At 44.3% G+C, this 14098-nt stretch overlaps 1 protein-coding gene across 1 annotated transcript in view; it reads left to right on the forward strand.

Moving 5' to 3' along the window:
• The first annotated feature begins 5057 nt into the window (after positions 1–5057).
• The window catches only part of LAPTM4B (lysosomal protein transmembrane 4 beta), a 55101-nt gene continuing 46060 nt past the window's right edge, over positions 5058–14098 (forward strand). Inside the window, exon 1 of the mRNA XM_063129894.1 lies at positions 5058–5339. Coding sequence (XP_062985964.1) covers positions 5238–5339 — 102 coding nt within the window. The 5' untranslated portion in view covers positions 5058–5237. The remainder of the gene's footprint in view (positions 5340–14098) is intronic.

The raw sequence follows: 14098 nt of genomic DNA on the forward strand, positions 1-14098 counted from the left end.
GGACACAACTGAATGTTGCCTGATGTCTGTCGTTTCATTTATTACATTTCTATACCACCCAATAGCTGAAGCTCTCTGGATGGTTTGCAAAGAATAAAAATCATTTTTAAAAATACATTAGGAAGTGAGGCAGGTGGCTATCAGAAGAAGGGCCTTCTCTGCTGTGGCACCCTGGCTGTGGAATGAGCTCCCTGAGGAGGTTCGCTTGGCACCTACATTGTATTCTTTTAGACACCAGGTGAAGACCTTTTTATTTTCTCAGTATTTTAACAGTCTATAAATTAATTTTAACTTGGTGTTTTAAATTTGTATTTTTTGCATTGCTGCTATTTTTATCTGGTTGAGCTTTTACATTGTATTTATATTATGGTTTTATACTGTTGTTTTATACTTTAATTGTCTTAATTTTGTAAACCACCCAGAGAGCTTCAGCTATTGGGCGGTATAGAAATGCAATAAATAAATAAATAAAATAAATAAATAAAATTAGACATAGTATTAAAAAAAACTATTTACATATAAATGAACAACACATGTGCACACACACACACTTCAACAATTCTAAACAATCAACAATAGGTAAAATCTTGATTAAACAGTCATTTTAAGCTTCCAAATGCTGAGAGAAGAGGAAAGTGATAACCCTGGCACATAAAAGTTAACAATGTTGGTGCCAGGTGAACCTCGTGAGGGAGATCATTCCATAATTGGGGAAGCCACCACCGAAAAGGGCCTCTCCCTTGTTGCCACCTTCTGAGCCTCCATCAGAGGAGGCACCCAGAGGAGAGCCTTAGCATTTTTTGTTTGTTTTATATTGAACTCTTAAGACAAGTAAGGTGAGGTAAGAAAAAAAGACTGGGGGAATCACTCAGAAGTTAGTAACATTATTAAGGTTGTGGTCCTTTGCATATTTATTTGGGGATAGGCCACACTGGGCTCATTGGAACTTACTTCCAAGTAAACATATGTAGAAGTGAGCTGAATATAAGAGCTCTATTAAGCTTAATTTGGTTCTTACAACTATACAAAAGAACATGTCCTGTGCAAAAATAACTAGGAAACTTTTGGTACCTTGAAGACTAACACATTTATTCAAGCATAAGCTTTTGTGGTCACTGTTGACTTTATTAAAGAGCCTGTTCAGATGACATTTCAGGCTCTGTGGTTAGTGAAACTATGGTTCTCTAGGGTTAGCACTAACCACTAGCAGTGCTGTCACACACAACACTTTAAGCCATGGTTGGAGCCACTAACCCTACTACAGATGGTCCAACTGTGATTAGTGAGTGAGCAGGGTTTAGCAAAACACATCACACAAGACACCTTAAACCCTGCTGCTTAACCAAAAACCTTAACCAGGTGTCTTCTGAACAGGCCCATAAAGTGTTAACTTCAAAACTGGTGGAGTTACATACAATGCAGAGGTCTGTCAATGACCTTAAGGCGGCCATTCTTAAAGGAAATTCAAAGCTAGATACCAATGGGAAACGGCTGAATACAATTCAAGAGATTCAACTCTATTTCCTGCTGGTTGAATAAGGATGAAGAATTTCTTAAAACTCATCACTACATAGATTGATCAGCTCCCCATGGCAACGTTGTCTGGGTTATCACCCAACAACATTTGGTGAATGGCACATCAAGTAGGGGAGTGGGAAGAGCGGCAAATTGCACTACTCCCCCCCACTACCAGCAGGAGGGCCCAGCCCTGTCCCCTCACAACCTCCAGGGCGCGCTCTAGCTGCTCTCCTGCCCAAGCAAGAGAGACACTGCTGGAGTTCTCTGGAGCCAGGTGCTGTTGTGCGCTGGTACTTTTCCTTACCATGACCATGGGGGCCTCATGAGAGCTTAGAAGAGCTCTTATGACCTCTTGTGAGAGTTTGGCCAAGTTCTCACAAAATTTTGGGCGAGTTCTTGTGGGAGCCCCATGGTTGGAAAGGGGCACAAGGTAGGAACAAGTGGAACAGGCATGAGAGAAGGCCCTGAGTGTGAGCAAGCGGAGCAGATGGGTGGAGGTAGCAGTAGCGGCAGCAAGATACTTTGGGTTGAACCTGCAGGGTGATCATCACTAGCTGTACTTTTTGTATTTCACTGCCACCTGACAACACAGTTTTATATCCCTCTCACCCCACCATGTACATATAAATTCCCAACTGATGTCAACACCTGAAGTTTTCATGGACACAATAGCTTATGCCAGGATAAAGGCACAATCCTATGACATGACCAGCAAGCCTCCGAACTCAGAGCTGCTGAGTATCCAATGCAGGGTGGGAGGAGAGCGGTGCCTCTGTGCCCCAGCAGCTCTGCATTTCTGTTGGATGTCTTGCAGAGGCACCTTGGAGAGGGAGGGAACGAGGCTAGAGGGGCCATAGGAAATGGCGTAATGCAGCTGCTTGGCCTTCTCCTTTCCTTTCCCCTCAGAATGCCCCCTTTCCTCCATCTCCACCCCCCAACAAGGTTTTCTCTGTGCTGGCTACAAGGGAGATGGGAAAGGGGTGGGAAACACAGTTTCCTGGCTCCGAGTTCCTAGCCCTGTCTCTGAGCTTGGAGCCAGGAAACTGAACTATCCTATGCCCCCTAGGGATTATCTGGGGAGGGCATAGGATTGCTCTCCCCAAGTGTTAGTCTTCACGGTGCCACAGGACTCCTTGTTTGTTTTTTGCTGCAACAGACTACCCTCTCAAATCTATCATACAATTTCTTTTGTGTGAGGATTTGGCTTCAATGGGTTATCTCGGAGATCACTCTGTTGTCTAAAACATATGAAAATGAATATATTAGAGTTCTGACTGAAACCCAGAGCGGTTTCATTGCCCCACTAAAATAAGAGCCACCAGTCTCCACTGCCATACGTTACACACCAACTGTACTGGAAGTCTGTACTGCAATAGCCTTTCCCAATGTGGTACACGCCAGATGTTTTGGACTTTAACTTCCCTTGGCCCCATCCAACATGGCCAATGGTGGCTGGGCAATGCTGGGAGGGAGTTCCCTAGGCTGGGAAAAGTTGCTGTACAGGAATGTCTAAGAGACCTTCCTTACCAGCTTGGCTCAATTCCCATTCTTAAAATGTTCAATGTCGATTGAATCCTTTCATTCTGCTTTATCAATGAAAGTCATTCTACAGTCGATGTTGCATAAATGCATTCATCCTGTCACTCCTGTGGAACAATCCTGTAGATGTGAGAGAGATCTTGGATGCATAATGCACATCTCTCTCCTTGGCCCTCTCTTATCCTTTCACACGCATAACCGTAGCCTTTGTTATCTGGATGCTCCTTCAACTTTAATTCCTTGTGCATCTGCATTTAAATAGCCACATTCAGAGTCACTGCAAGGGCATCCCCTACAGAAACGCCTTCCGGCCAGACACCATGTCCCTCCTGCCATTGCAAATTCAGTTATGTTTCCGTAGCATTTCAATTATGGGAGCTGCCGGGAAGTGGGGTGAAACACAAGCCAGGGCTGTGACCCACACAAATGAGATAAAACACCAAGTAATGCTTGCAAACTTATCCTAAAATAGGGTGGCCAGGTGTCCTCTCTTACAGAAGACTGTCCTCTATTTTGAAGGTGTCCTATATTTGGAGAGCTGTGCAGTCCAAGTGTGCTTTAAAGGTAAAGAATTGTCAGAAGGAAGAGCTGGGCTTTGAAGTTTATTTATTTATTACATTTCTATACCGCCCAATAGCCGGAGCTCTCTGGGCGGTTCACAAAAATTAAAAACATTCAAAGTATAAAACAACAGTATAAAACCATAATATAAAATACAATATAAAAGCTCAACCAGATAAAAACAGCAGCAATGCAAAATTACAAATTTAAAACACCAAGGTGCTGAGCGAGGCAAACAGTTTTCTCCATTATGGTGAGATGTATTGTGTTTCTATTTAAATCATAATCCCTAAATTTACATCTACATGTATAAATTAGCACATACACTTGCAAATTGCTCTTACATTTGTCCGCATTTCTGGTGATTCATAAGTGGCCACTCTAATGTTGTGTTTACTCCCATGACTGCAGCCTAGAGAATGCACTTCTTCCTCATGAATATGATTTTAGGCTTGAAGCTTTGCTTTGAAGCTTTGCAAGGGCTGCAGTGCAAAAACATAATTGGCTCAGTAGGCCCATCGAAATCAGCAGAGTCTGGCAGCTCTGATTTTGGTGGGGCTGTGAATCCATTCTGGGTTTCTGCCAGAACCAACCAGAACCCCAAAGGAACTATCCAACGTGCTGAACCTATTTGGGGATTAGTGTTTAGCACCTTGGATAGCTCCTTTAGAATGCCTCTGGCTGGTTCTGACTGAAATCCAAAATGGATTCACAGCCCAATGCAATCGAAGCCACCAGCCTCCGCTGATATGTGAATGGGCCTTAAGTTAGACTAACACTAGATACCAGGGATGGGCAAAACTGGTAACAGGCCCGGGCCAGATGGGAAATGTAGGCCCCATTTCAAACTGCTCATTAAGTATTTTTAATCGGTTCTAAATACATATGAACTAGAACGATTTTTAAAAAAGGTAATGGCAAGCACTTTTATTCAAGATGTATATAAGACATCACTTCTTCACATTCAGAAATGCTTTACCTACTTTTCTTTGGGCAAATTCATCAACAACAACAGAAAAATCAAGCAGCTTTGTCATGTTAATGTCCAAAACTGCTAATCCATTCAAACGTTCTTGCACCATTGAGTAGGCCCCCTCAAAAACGTAGGCCAATGCCAACTGGCCCCCCCTCTGACCAGCCCTGCTAGATACAACCTATAACGTATTGATTTCACGTGAACTTCCTTTTCCCACTTTTTCTTTTCAAAACAACAACACGTAACGCGCTTGGTCAGGTTACGCTACCGGCACTGCGGCTCGCTTGCCTGCAGCCCATTCATTCCTCCGGCAGGCTTCCCTCGGACACGTGCTCCCCCCATCCAGTCACTGGACCCATCTGGGCTTCCCAGGCTCCGCCTCCCGCACCTGGCAGGCGGGGGGATGACGTCATGGAACGGAGGTTTCCCTCCCCTCCCGGGGCTACGAGAACGCGCTGCTGCTGCTGCTCGCTGCATCGCCGCCTCCTCCTCCTCCTCCCGGTGCTGAGCGGCGCTGCAGGATTTGCTCCCGAGCTGCTGGCGAGAGTGTAGCGGTGTTTCCTTCTGCAGCACTCCTGGAGGGAGATCTGGGAAGCAGCAGGCGCAATCACCCCGCACCCCACAGGGAGCTCGGAAGAACGCGATGAAGATGATGAGCTCCCCTTGGGCGCGCTTCTATTCCAACAGCTGCTGCATGTGCTGCCATGTCCGCACCGGCACCATCATCCTCGGCATCTGGTACTTGGTAAGGAACACGGGCTCTCTTGTTTTCGGGGGCGGGATAGTCCTGGATTTAGGGGCGAAGGCGGAGCCGGCCCCAGTTTCCATGGGGCTAAGAGTGGCGGCTTGGCGACAGCGTGCCGTTGGGCGGCACCTTTTCCTTCCTCCGCCGAGTAGGTCCAATTCCTCGGAACAGAAACACCCCGAGAGAGCGGGAGGGCGGAGGAGAATCGCGCGCTCCCTTGCTGTTCTCTCGCCGGCAAGATACGGTGCGAAGGATTGGGCCCCTGTGAGGGCTGCCCAAAGAGCAGCCTTGGCCAACCTGCGGCCCTTCAGATGCGCCGGACTACAACGCCCATCATCCTGCGGAGAGAGCGGGAGGGGAGCAGGGGAGAATCGCGCGCTCCCTTGCTGGTCTCTCTCCGGCAAGATGCGGTGCGAAGGATTGGGCCCTGTGGGGGCTGCTCAAAGAGCAGCTTTGGGCCATGGGCGTTGTAGTCCGACGCATCTTAAGGGCCGCGGGTTGGTCAAGGCGTCCAGAGAGAGAGGGAGACACCGCGTGTTGCTGCTGCTCGCTCGCTCGCCCTCCCTCCCTCCGTCCTTCCCTCCCTCTGTCTGCAGATCAGTGGGGAGCATCGGCCTTTTCCGGCCCCACCAGTCCTGACCGCCGCGTTGCCCAGAGAGAGAGAGAGCGCGCAGCAGGCGTCTGCAAGTGGGTGCACTTGCTGGCTTGGCCGCGCTCTTCCTCTGGGCCGTGCCTAGTGATGTTCGGGCCCGGCCAGACCGAGCCACGCACTCTGCTACTTGACTCCCCCACTCTTTCCCTCCGGCGCCTCAGAAAGAGCGGCCAGAGGCAGTGGCTCGCATTCTGTCAGCCTCTGTAGGTTTTGTGAACCGCCCAGAGAGCTCCGGCTATTGGGCGGTATAGAAATGTAATAAATAAATAAATAGGCACAGGCTAAGGCCAACAGTTGGTTTCCTTATTTAATCCCTTGGACGACTTCTAATGTCAGCCCTACTGTAGAGTAGACCCCTTGGAATGAATGGGATTTAGGTTAGTTGTGGTTAACTTGGGTCTCATTCATATTCTACATAGGACTCAAAGCTCCATCACACCAGGGGTTAACAGGCTCCCTACCTTGGCTTCTCCGTCTGTGTTTTAAGGAAGTTCAGAACCAGCACGAGGCCCATTAAGTCCGCTGTTCTAATGGTGCTGCTTTTCCTGCACACAGCAGGAAAGAGCAGCAATTCCATGTTTAAAAATACATTGGTTTTAACCAGAGGGGTTTTTTGTTGTGAAAGGAAGGCCAGAAGGGGTGTGGGAGGCAGACAATGTCATGTGAGGGACCTGAGCAAACTCCATGAGTGCCCAGTAACAAGCAGTAGGATGGAGCTTTATCACTGGATACTGCCCATTGTGTTTTCTTGCTGCCAAAGAAGGAGGAGGAGGAATCTTGTGGGATTTTATTTATTTATTTTTGTCTCAGGTGCAACAAATAATTTGACTAGCCTTGGATGTTGTGTACTTGAAGGAGGGGACTCGGATTTGCTACTCTGCCTCAGGCATGAGGAGTCCGGCTTGTGTTCACTCCTTTTATTCACACTCCTTTTATTTTGGTACCTTGTAACCATCACAAGATCCGCAGAACCTAGTTTGAGTGTCTGCAGACACCTCAGTGGCTACTAGACCTGATGGCTATGTATTATCTCTAGTATCAGAGGCAGTAAGCCTATATACACCAGTTGCTGGGGAACATGGGCAGGAGGTTGCTATTGGACCTGTGTCCTGCTTTTGGGTTCTTGATGGGCACTGGTTGGCCACTGTGTGAACAGAATGCTGGACTAGATGGGCCCTTGGTCTGATCCAGCAGGGTTCTTCTTATGCTCTTCTCCCCCATTGGGGCTCTGAACCTACCAACGCTGTGACTTCACTGGCAAGTCAGATTTTCCTACCCCTCATTTCCCCGCCTGTCTGCCACAAAACTGCTTTGCCTGATGATGAGATCTTGAACGTTTGAAAACCTGCGCTTCTTTTTTTTAAAAAAAAACCAAAAAAAAACAACCCTTTTTGGTTGGCCTAGTAAAAGTATTACACTAATACAGATTTTGGAAGTTTCCTTTTATTTCTGAAGATAAAGATAAGTGTTCTAATTTTGGATATCTTTTTAAAAGTTCTCAACTTTGTATGAATTTGGGGGCTATATTGCCAGTGATGCTACAAGCACTACACAATAGGGACCCACCACATTTTGTGCAATAGTCATAAAGGTAATGGAGGCATTAAGCTGAGGAGAAACCTGCCGGTTTTGGCAATAGAGTTGTGCTAGAAAAACATGATATCCCTGACATAGAAGTGTTGCCTGTGCCGCCGCGCTGCCCCCCAGCAAATGGACAGCATTTGTGAAAATTAGGTTCAAGTTTGAGATCTGACATAGATTGGCAAATCATTTTTGTGCCTTAGTTCTCTGTCTGTAAAATGGTGGCCTGGTTCCTGGGATTGTTATGAGGAGCACTCTGAGAAAAAATATAAAGCAAATAAAGTAAATTAAAACTGCTATATAAACGATAATTTGCAGTAGTTGTATGTGTGTAGCCTTGAGCTGATGGGGAGATATACTGCCTTCAGCTCTCTCTCTCTCTACATGATCTTAGAATACGTTTTGCTACTGCTTCTTGGTTTGTGTTTTGTTGTACATTGAAGTTATTGTATACTGCTTTGGATAGTTAAATTAAAAATAGAAGTCCCCCTGCAAATAGGAATCCAGGTATAAATGTGAAAACTTGGTTGCATATCTAGAACATCCTGTCCCAACACAGTGCCCTTCAGGTGTTTTGAACTACAAATACTATCATCCCTGATTATTGGCCATGCTGGCTGGGGCTGATGGGAGCTGCAGTCTAAAACATCTGGAGAGCATCACGTTAGAGAGGTTTGGTCTAGAAGATATAGCATATGCTAAGGCAGAGGTAGGAGGATTGTAGGCCAAAGCATCAGGAGAGTTCCAACTCCCCTCATGCCTCACAATTGACTATGCTGGTTAGGACTGAAGTGGAGCTCCAGGCCACAAGTTGCTCACCCCTGTAAGGGATGCTAGTGTCTGATGCAAAGGAAACTGAGGCCAGATCTACACCAAGCAGGATATAGCACTATGAAAGTGGTATGAAAGCAGCATGTAAGAGGCAGGAGTACACTACTGCTTTATAGCAGTACTGAAGTGCACTGTTGGGGCCCATAACACATACCATATACCGTTTTCATACCTGTTTCATACTGCTTTTACAGTGCTATATCCTGCTTGGTGTGGCTCCTGCCTCTTATATACCGCCTTCATACTGCTTTCGCAGTGCTATATCCTACTTGGTGTAGATCTGCCTGAGTAAGATTTCTGATTCTTCCATTTTTGCTGTCCTATCTATAACCAAGTTAAATATAAGAAGTTGGACTTAAGTCAATAGAACTAAATTGCTTTAAATCCTACTATTTCAGCTTAACTAGATGACAGATCTGTTGCTAGTTGCTGCAGCATCTAAATCAGAGGTAGGCAACCTGGTGCCCTCCAAATATTTTAGACTACAACTCCTATAATCCCTGATTATGGTGTTTGGGACACAAAATAATTACTGTCACTGTCCTGTCTGGTATATTTCTGAGGGTTATGGTTTACCAGAAAATGGCAAGAGTTTTATGCTTATTTTAATATGAAAGAAATTTTAAAGCTGTTGAATTTTACCAGCTGGAGAACCAAAAAGCTGAGATTGTTGCCATTCTGGAATGTGCTGTGGCTCTTGTAGACATTTTCCCACTTGGGGTCTCAAAATTTTCTGGAGTACATATGTTCAAAATTGGTTGAGTGGCTTTGTACAGTGGTCCTATACCAAGATCTTTTAGACCAGGTTTGGGCTCTCCATGTGTTTTGGCAATGATTGTGTGAAATTGCTTTTCACTTGGCTTATTGCTTTTTCTAAATAGTTCAATATCTTTTCAATGTGTTTCTGTGGGATTCTAACTTCAGCAGCTGATACTTCTTTTCAGAAGAGATTGTTAGAACATAAGAAGAGCCTTGTTGGATCAGACTAATCTAGTTGGATCAGACTAATCTAGTCCAGCATTCTGTTCGCACATAAACCCATAAGTACGGCATGAGTGCAATTGCATGCTCCTGGTTGTGTTCCTAAGCAGCTGGGGTACATAGGCATCCTGCCTCTGATACTGGAGGTGGCCTATAGCCATCAGGACTAATAGCCATTGATGGCCTTCTCCTCCATGAATTTGTCTAACTGCCTTTTTAAGTCATCCAAATTGGTGGCTCTCACTACATCTTTTGGTAGCAAATTCCATAATTTTAAAAAGAGAGTTAAAAGCAGAACTTGCTACCATTTCCCTCATTCCCACCCCCTGCATCTCTTCCCCAAAATGTTTGGAAGGTTTCATAATCCAGTCACCCACCTTCTGTCTCCGCTCATGCTTGCTTCCATTATCTTGGCTCGCTGCCTCTTAATGTTGGCTTCTTTCCCTTCCTAACTGTAGTTAGGCATCTTTTCATTGTGCTTCATTTGGGATGTTGACTTCGGCAGCTAATGCTGCTTTTCAGAAGAGTGGTTATTTCTGGAGCGATAACCCTCTCCAGAGATGTATTATTAGCAACATAATTCTTTATAAGAGATACAGTAATTCCCTTCGGCTGCCACTATTTGTAAGCCCATAGGCGGTTTCCTTCACAGATGGGCCATAAAGTATTCAAAGTGCAGCATAGAGAGAGCACGTGAACAGCAAAATACACGCAGAATCAAATCCAAGGAAAGAATGGCTTGTTGTTTAATGTTTAGGTGTTCATGTTTCATTCAGAGAATCTATGCTTTCATTTTTAAGAGGCTGCTATAATTTTAATCTATCTTCTGTTATTTTAGCTCCTATTAAGTACTCCAAATGTCTACCAAGAAATGCAGGTTTCTTATTAATAAAAGTCTGAAATGATCAGTAATCAATATACCATGAATGAATTGGACGTTGAGCAGCATATTGAAAATTGGAAAGCTGTTGGTGGGAAGGAGGGGGGTGGAACTGGATCTGTTCCAGTGTCTAGTTTCTGTTACAGTTTGGCACACTTTGCTGGCATTTAGAGGAATCAACTTCCCAGAAGTCATTGATGACATTTTTCTGGGATTCACCAAGTATTGTCTTTGTCACCGGGTATAGAAGATCAAGCACCCTTGGGAGGCAAGGCTGCCCAGGATTTTGTATTCCAGAAATGACATAATGGACCAATGCAGATGACAACTTAGTTTATCACTGGCCAGTTTAAAACAAAACCTTTGGAAATTTTGGCTTTTGGATACTCTAGATAAATATATGGAACTGTGGGTTCTATCCAGTGTTAGAGTAGACCCACTGAAATGAATGGGGTTTAAGTTAGATTAACATTAGATACAACCTTGCTTACATGAATTGAAATTGATAATGATGTACTAAAAGTCCTAAAGAACTGCTAGGATCCAGTAAAGGATGCATTACATCACAGAGTAAATGGTAAATTGAGTTAGCATTTTCATTGCATTTTCAATTAATATACTAAAGCTAAATTAAATCATTACCAGGCCAGTGTGATATTATCTGGAATAATTATATTCCAGATAATTATATTCCAGAAGATAGTACTCTTTCCACACCCCTCCTCTTTCCTTTAATTTTATTAATGTACCTCTGATGTGGTCATAAAGCCTTAATTTTATGCGGTGAAGCTTTTTCTAGAACTGCATGAATTTATGACCTCTTTTTAAAAAGCTTTTACAAATATTTATGAATGAACACTTTGGATGTGAAATAGGGAGATGATGGCTACATTCATATTGTGCTGTTGTCATGAGTGATGTTAAGATTATCTCTTTGTCGGGAATTAATCTGGCAATATTTATTCAGGATAGAAAATGCAACTGTACCATTTTGAAGTCAGTGATATGTTGTTGTAGTTGATGTTAATTTAGGGTGACCAAATGAAAATAAGGACAGGGCTCCTGTATCTTTAACAGTTAGATAGAAAAGGGGATTTCAGCAGGTGTCATTTGTATGCCTGCAGCACCTGGTGAAATTCCCTCTTCACAACTGTTAAAGCTGCAGGAGCCCTGCCCTCTTTTGTATCTGGTCAAGAGGGCAGGGCTCCTGCAGCTTTAACTGTTGTAATGAAGAGGGAATTTCACCAGGTGCTGCAGGCATACAAATGACACCTGCTGAAATTCTCTTTTCTACACAACTGTTAAAAATATAGGACCCCGGTTTCCCTTTTCATATGGTTACCCTAGTCAATTCAGCCTACAGGTGTGTTATATGTAAAAAGTATAGGAAGGTACTTCATCCCAGGTCAGATGATTTGATCACCCAGCTCTGTTTTGTCTACTGCAGGCGTAGGCAACTTTTTTGGGCCATGGGCACATTTGGCAATTGCAGAATTTGTCCTGGGCACCACTACAAAATGGCTTCCATAGGAGGCATGGCAAAGGGCATATAATTTTTGGAAAAGACTGAGTAAAAACCAGAGGTGTTCTGGTCTGAGACCTCACACTTGCCTGCTTCTTCCTTTGGCTCCCAGAGGATGCCATCGTTACCCCAGCTGTGGTAGCAGAATTCCTGTGCCCACCTTGATCCTGCATGAAGAATAATCTTGCTGTTCTTCACCTGTGAACATTCATTTACTAATGTGGCCTGGCTAGTAATGTTACCTGCTGTTTGTAGACCTGTGTCCTGGCAATTCTATAGCAACCAGTACTATCGTCTTCCTGAGAGAAATCGGATAGTGTTTTCTTTGTTCTTGGTTATGCATGCTATGTGTGTTGCCATGAGCGAATTTTCCATTAAGTTAATTTCTTGAGATGGCTCTTTTGCCAAAGCACCCAGGCCCTTTTATAAAGGTGCCTGGCACAGAGTTCAGTGCTTTCCTGATGGGGTGAATGTCACGCTGAGAAGGCAAGTTCTCAAATTCTGGTGCAGAGAGATTTGCCTGCTTTTTGCAGTAACTCTGTTTTGGATTGGAACATAGGAAGTTGCCTTATGAATTGGTCCATGTAGCCCAGTATTGTCTACTCTGATTGGAAGCAGGTTTCAAGCAGGATTCTGTCCCAGCCATACCTGGAGAAGCTGGAGATTAAACCTAGGACCTTCTGCAGGCAAAGCAGGTGCTCTACCACTGAGCTACAGCCCCTCCCCTCCCTCGGGACCTCACCATTCTTCTATAGAGTCTATGATAAAGTGCCAAGGAAGCATAAGAAATTGCCTCATTCCAGGTCAGACTACTTATATTGACTGACTGACAGTGGGTCTGCCTAGGTCTCTGGCTGTGGTCTTCCCCATCAACTGCTGTGTGATCCATTTAACCAGAGCATGAGACCTTCTGCATAAGCTTCACCACTGAACAATGGTCTTACCCACTTCTTTTTCACTGATGAGGGTAGTAGTGGCATTCCTTGTGTGTCATGAGAGAGGGCCTCCTTGGTGGTGACACCACCCCAATCCCCAGTATGGAATAATCTCCCTGATGAGGCCCATCTGGCACCAACATTGTTATCTTTTCAATGCCAGGTTAAAACTGCCTTCTTCTCTCAGGCATTGGCAGCTGGTAATGAGTTTTTAATTATGTCCTGGATTGTCTCTGGCTAATGGTTTAACAATTGTTTTTAGATACATATTCTCTGTGTGTGTGTGCTGTCTATTTATATGTTTTTACATAAATGCTTTTTTTGTACTTGTATAATGTCTTTTAATGGTTTAAAAATTTGTGAACTGCCAAGAGCGCTTCAGCTATGGGGAGATATAAAAACAGAATGAAGGAATTCTGTGTTTGGTGCATAGCAGGATTATTATGGAAAGTAGCAGAGAAATCCCACCACCACCACTTCCTGTCCCAAGTTTCTTATTCTCCCTGATGATGCATATAGATGACTATTTATTAAGCAACAACCTACCACCCTAAAGATGTAGCCATCAAGCTTATGACCCATAAAGTAATGAGAAGTTTACCACATATCTACATCTGATCACAAATCTGTGGGACCTGGGGAGAGGGGCAAAGTGATCCTTTCCATTTGTCAAGAAGTTACAGGTTGCTGAGTAATCCCTTGGTAAACTATTGTCTGAATTCATCTCATTTTTTAAAAAATTATTATTACATTGATATTCCGCCTTTTTTCATGACCCCCTCCTCACCATTTATCCTCACAACAACCCTGTGAGGTAGGCTAGGCTGAGAGTCAGTGACTAGGCCAAAGCTTTCATAGCTCAGTGGGGACTAGAATCTGGATCTCTTAAGTCCCAGTCCAACATTCTAACCACTCTGCCACTCTGCCTTTATGTGGAGTTCAGTACATTAGAGTGAACTGACCTCTCTCTTTATGGACTAGGGTTATACAAAGCTATTATGTTAAATTAGTATATCTTGCTTTCCCATCACGCATAGGCTGCACTGCTGTCGTCTTCGGCCTAATCTACACCAAGTAAGATATTGTACTATGAAAGCGGTATATAAAAGGCAGGAGCCACACCAAGCAGGATATAGCAGTATGAAAACGGAATATAGTATGTGTCAATGAGCCCCAACAATTGTCAGTGCACTCAATACCGCTATAAAGCAGTAGTGTGGCTCCTGCCTTTTATATACCACTTTCATAGTGCAATATCCTGCTTGGTGTAGATGAGGCCTAAGTCACCCAGCCATAGGAACTGTCCTCATCCCTACTGAGCCATGATGTGTGTCAACCCTCCCTTACCTGGCCAGACTAGTGTTCTCCAACTGGAGT

Source organism: Elgaria multicarinata, chromosome 7, assembly GCF_023053635.1.
Source record: "Elgaria multicarinata webbii isolate HBS135686 ecotype San Diego chromosome 7, rElgMul1.1.pri, whole genome shotgun sequence".
NCBI classification, from domain to species: Eukaryota; Metazoa; Chordata; class Lepidosauria; order Squamata; family Anguidae; genus Elgaria; species Elgaria multicarinata.